The sequence below is a fragment of the Triticum dicoccoides genome, chromosome 6B (assembly GCF_002162155.2).
Source record: "Triticum dicoccoides isolate Atlit2015 ecotype Zavitan chromosome 6B, WEW_v2.0, whole genome shotgun sequence".
Taxonomy (NCBI): Eukaryota; Viridiplantae; Streptophyta; class Magnoliopsida; order Poales; family Poaceae; genus Triticum; species Triticum dicoccoides.
In genome coordinates this window covers 379023327-379029017 of record NC_041391.1, presented here as the reverse complement: position 1 = coordinate 379029017, position 5691 = coordinate 379023327, and the positions used below count along the sequence as shown (strand labels likewise).

The 5691-nt window shown below is 44.1% G+C and overlaps 1 protein-coding gene across 2 annotated transcripts; it reads left to right on the top strand.

The window, feature by feature from the left end:
• The first annotated feature begins 558 nt into the window (after positions 1-558).
• Positions 559-4538, top strand: LOC119322167 (probable bifunctional riboflavin biosynthesis protein RIBA 2, chloroplastic). 2 transcript variants are annotated; one of them, XM_037595655.1, is made up of 8 exons: positions 559-729; positions 926-1010; positions 1421-1817; positions 1926-2147; positions 2671-2993; positions 3243-3372; positions 3483-3779; positions 4037-4538. In XM_037595655.1, the coding sequence occupies exons 2-8, from the start codon at positions 958-960 to the stop codon at positions 4220-4222; spliced, it is 1608 nt and encodes a 535-aa protein (XP_037451552.1). In that variant the 5' UTR covers positions 559-729; positions 926-957; the 3' UTR covers positions 4223-4538. The 2 variants fall into 2 exon arrangements, with proteins under 2 accessions (XP_037451552.1, XP_037451553.1); XM_037595656.1 differs by having other exon boundaries at positions 923-1010.
• Positions 4539-5691: the final 1153 nt, after the last annotated feature.

The window sequence follows — 5691 nt, the reverse complement described above, 5'->3', positions numbered from 1 at the left end:
TGACTAAAACTAATTGGAGGGATCGAAGGAGCTTACTTTTCTTTCTTCGGGGCCATCTCGATCCGCAAAAATGGTGAAGAAACGACGAAGATCTGAGGGGGAGAGTGGAGGAGAAGAGAGAGGCGCGAGAGGAAGAACTCCTCTGTTTTTGAGGCGGGTGGTTGGGGGAGAAGGGGAGGGGTGGGGCGGCCGGCGGCTTATAACTGCCCGCACCCTACCGCCAGGTACCCCGGCGGTAGGATCGGACAGGCTACCGCCATGACCGGCGGCGGTAGGGTGGGACGGAGGGGGGACGAAGGCCGTTAACACTACTGACGTGGATAAGTTTCGTACCGCCGCAGTATCCGGCGGTAGCCTAGATAATCCTACCACCGGGCCTCTTGGCGGTAGCAAAAAGGGTCAGATCTCGATTTTGTTTCAAAAAGGGGTCAGATCTCGATTTTGTTTCAAAAAGGGGTCAAAACACGAAATTTGGCCTCGAGGCGGCTAGCGCGAACCTGCCGCGTTGGTGGCTGCACCTGCACGTTATAAATCACGCACCCTGTCTCTCCCCTCTTCCCCAGTCTCTCTCTCTCTCTCTCCCCACACCAACCCCATCCCTAATCAACTCACCCAACCACGACCAGAACTCAAATCCAATACCGAGAAGGAAATCGAATCGAAGCTCTCTTTTCCCTCCTCCTTCTCGTTCGCCGCCGCAGGAGACCTCGGCCGAGAAGCCTCCGACGGGTAAGAGCCATTACCGCCCCTCGGCAATTCGTTCCAGCGCCTTGGAGGCTGCAGGGGTCGAGATCGAAGCACGAAGAATCGCTGATTTGTCGTTTTCAGATCTCGCGCGTCTTTTAGACCGGAATTTGAATATTTTGGTTCGAGAGATGTTGACGTACGGTCGCTGATTTCGCGGCTCTCCGTGGTTGATTAGCAGGTTGAGTCCTTGTCTTGGAGGAGAGCATCGGGATGGCTTCGATTGCGCCGTCGTCTTCGTCCGTCGCCGTGCTTCGCCGCCAACCGTAAGCTCTCTCCGCCTGCGCAGCCCGCTCCGGCCCTCCCTCTGTTCGTCTTGCGCTGGCCACACTTCTTTATTGCTTTGCTTTCTTGGCTCTGTGCGCATAGGAATCCACGCTTTTGTACGTTTGATTGATAGCTCCCACCAATGGTCTACTGGTTTTTGTCAGCGTCTCTAGTGTGAGTGAAGTTAGTTGATGAACGAACATGATAGTACGGTTGTAGTAACTCTGTTGTGTTGTAAGATGACAAAAACAATGCCCCGTTTTAAGATACCGAAATATAACCTTCACAGCTCTGGAACTGAAATAGAGAAGCATGACTATAGTTTTTTGAAGTCGTCTTTTAAGCCTAATTGATTGAATGAGTGAGACTGATTTGCAGGTTTTATTTTCACCTGTTTGTACGAATGCAGGGTGCAGTTCTTGGGAGGCAGTGATGTGTCCAAGCAGGCAAAGGGATCAGTTTCTTATTCTTTTCCCACAAATTCGAGAAATGCCAACATGAAGTCTCTGGGCTTGAAGATAGCAGCATCCTTAAAAAAGAATAGTGGATTTCCAGCTGATGGTTGCTTGGAAAATGATGACACACTGTCGTTAAAGAGCACTTCTGTGCGAGCCCAGGACCATCCAACCACAAACTCTGTTATTCCTGTGGATTCTGTTGTTGCAGCAGAAATCATATCTACTGATCTGTCATGTGTCGTGGACACATTGTCAAACGAAGAAGACGATGCTGAACTTGATCTGGATAGTCCGACCGAGGGCTTCTCATCGATTTCGGAGGCTATTGAGGACATTCGACAAGGAAAAGTTAGTATGCCTTGCAATTCTTTGTTTGATGGCTTATTTGTTATTATCTTTCTAACAAGTTCTGTTACTGCTACATGGTATTTTCCTGACATTGGATGGCTCTTGTAGCTTGTGATTGTCGTTGATGACGAATCAAGAGAAAATGAAGGTGATCTTATATTGGCTGCTTCTTTGGTTACCCCAGAGGCTATGGCTTTCATAGTAAGGCATAGCACAGGAATTGTGTGTGTTAGCATGAAAGAAAATGATCTGGAAAGATTGAACCTTCCTTTGATGGTTTCAACAAAGGAAAATGAGGAGAAGCTATGTACTGCTTTCACCATTACTGTGGTATGCTACTATTGTTATTCATATTTGAGCATTATATTACGTAGTTATGGTGTTATATGGGCAACAATTTCTCTGTTGCTTGTCAAAAGTATGGATATGGCATGCTTCTCTCTAGCATTTCTTTTCCTTTGCAAAAGCAAAAATGCACAGATACGGTGGTCTGTGGTACAAGCACAGATCAATTCTACGAGTTTCATGTTTGTCTGAGCAACATGTTGGCACCTTTGTTTTTTGGTGTGTCTGTGTTGTTGTTGCAAAATTGTCCTTCCCTGTTATCATCCTTCTTTTCTTGGAGTCCTATAGAACAAATACTGTCTGATCTACATTATATGCAACTTCTAACCAAAAGTCCAAAACAATTTTGTATCTTATCAATTTGCTTAACTGATGAAGCACATATAGCTTACTAATTTCGTTATTTCATACTGGAAAATAAATCAACCTAGGTGTTAGTTGTTCCCAACAAACATCCCTACGATAGAAATTTTCTACTAAGGTGCAGTTTATCTGTTATGGTCTGTAGGATGCTAAAGAAGGCACAACAACTGGGGTATCTGCAAAGGATAGGGCAAAGACAGTCATGACTCTTGCATCCCCTTACTCAAAGCCTGAAGATTTCAATCGGCCTGGCCATATTTTCCCTCTGAAGTACAGAGACGGGGGTGTTCTCAAACGAGCTGGACACACTGAAGCATCTGTTGATCTTGCTGTGCTGGCTGGGTTACCTCCTGTTGGAGTACTCTGTGAGATTGTGGATGAGGATGGCTCCATGGCTCGCTTACCCAAGCTGCGCTTGTTTGCTGAAAAGAATAATTTGAAGATCGTATCGATTGCTGACTTGATCAGGTAAGTTCTTTGACATAACCTCAGCCCTGACCAAGTCCTGATGCTTCCTGTATTAGCCTTGAGGGTTTTTGTTACTTGCCATATAGGCTAATAGAGTAATAGGTCACTAATAGTTCCTATAACACTTAACGACTTGGCATTTTTGATAGGATGTAGATACTAAATATTATTATTTTTCATTGTCCTCTTTTTTCTTGTTATGATTATTATGGAATACTTGTTGGCATGCTCACAGAAATTCTTTTACAGATATAGGAGAAAAAGAGACAGACTAATTGAACGTGCATCTGTTGCACGCATACCTTTGAGATGGGGCAATGTCCGTGCTTACTGCTACAGATCTGTTATTGATGGGATCGAGCATATCGCAATGGTGAAAGTAAGATACTGAAGACTTATAATGCTTCTGTAGGACGTAATTGTTAGATCTGGTAGTTTATTTCCCTTCTAAAACCTGATTTTATCCTTGTATTATTCTACAACCAACAGGGTGAGATTGGAGATGGTCAAGATATTCTTGTGAGGGTCCATTCTGAGTGTCTCACAGGAGACATTTTTGGATCAGCAAGATGTGATTGTGGTGACCAGCTTGCAATGTCAATGGAGAGGATTGAGAAGGCCGGAAGGGGTGTACTAGTTTATCTTCGTGGGCATGAAGGGAGGGGTATTGGTCTGGGTCACAAGCTTCGTGCTTATAACTTACAAGACGATGGACGTGACACTGTGGAAGCTAACGAGGAACTAGGACTGCCTGTGGACTCGAGGGAATATGGGATCGGTGCACAGGTAAGAATCTACATCATCCCTTTTGTATATCATATACATTTTTATATAGGAAGACTTCCAGGGGCACATTGAACTGATTTTCGTATTTCATACAGTATGCACAACTGTACAAAAAATCCACTTAGACATGCTTATCCATCCTCTTCATGAATTCGCTGTTACTAATCTTATCTGGTGTATCCTTGCTATTATAGAAGTCACATGGCATTCTCTTGATGTATTCCAGGAGTCATGACATTTTTGCTTATTCTCTGTAGATATTACGCGATCTAGGAGTCCGTTCAATGAAGTTGATGACTAACAATCCTGCCAAATATGTTGGTCTGAAGGGTTACGGGTTGAGCATTGTGGGTAGGGTGCCCTTGGTAACTCCAATAACCACTGAGAATCAGAGATACTTGGAGACCAAAAGAACGAAAATGGGGCATGTATACTCCAATTGACCATCCGACCCAAAGCAACGGAACAGATTAGAAGCGCTAGGCCAACTGGACTTGCTTCCATTCACATTTTTATCTTATGATATTCTTCTACAGTTGAGTTTCTGGGATTATTTCAACCCATATGTTCCAGGTGAATTGTTTTCTAGGCCATGATAGGTGGAAATATAAATATTTGGCCAGTAATAATAATAATTATCCAAATGTCCCTTAGTTTCTTTGTAATTCCCAGATTTTACAAACACATTGTTGTAAATATACAAAATCGAATACAATTATGAGCAAAACCACTGCCAAAGGAGGTTTCGGTTCTTTTTTTTGTGGGAGAGAGGTTTAAGTTCTTTGAATGGTCCTCTATTTTTATTTGCAACTTTTATTTTTAAACCGTGCTAATCCCCTTTCTGTTATATAGAAATAATGGAAATACAGCTGAATCCAAGTCTTAACAAACAGGGAAAGGGAAAAGGCGAGTTCAAGCACTTTAGGAAACTCACCGTAGGCGCTCACAATAATCGAAACGTACACCGCGTGGCAAAAACCTTGAAGCACCATCAACGCGCAACTAAACAAGTACTGTACTAAACAAGTACTGTGGACAGAAAAACAGTCTGAACAGCCGCGCAGAGGCATCAGAAGAAGAAACATCGAACATCAACATAGCAAAATAACTAAAGTCCAAGGCATCGCACTATTTCCACAGCAAGAAGATGACTGCATCGCCTGGGAGAGCTCATTCCAAGGTGCCCTCAGCATAGGCAGTCGCGCATAGCCTCATCATGCTGTTGGCGTGCTCCAACTCCAGGCGGTCCTCTCTCTTCATGAGTCCTGCCCAGTAGTTCAAATGAAGACACGCTGTAAACACAAACTCAAAAGGAGATGCCACTTTCTTATATTCAAAGGTCGCCTGATTCCTACAATTTCAAATGGCCCAACAAATACAGTAGCTGCTAAACCGCTGGTAATGAGAGATTAGTTGAGACACAACTCAGCACCTCCAAGTAGAGCCAAGGCGCAAGAGCCCAGTTCTTCATCACTTGCTCATCGGTTTTTTAACAACTTGTTTGTCGTTATTAACGTGGTTGATCTGGGGCGAAAATTCTGACAAATCAGGGGACGGGGGAGATTAGGAGACACAACGCATCAGTCCCTAATTACTCTGTAGATCCTCTGTAGTCTAGTATTTTCGCTCGCTCACAATCTCCAAGTAGAGCCGTGGCGTAGGAGTCCAGTCCTTCGTCCCCTGTTCGTCGTTTTTAATGTGATGATTGCTCTTTGGGCGAAATTCCAACAAATGAAGAGGCAGGAAGATATTAGTTGAGACACAACGCACCAGTCCCCAGTTACTCCATAAATCGTGTGTAAATCTATGATGCGTTCGTTAGCCTCCGTTCAGGAATCTGGCCGAGTTGGACATGGCTATGTGAATACGAGGTAAAAATAATGTTGTGCATATAGTTTGGCAGCATGCATCC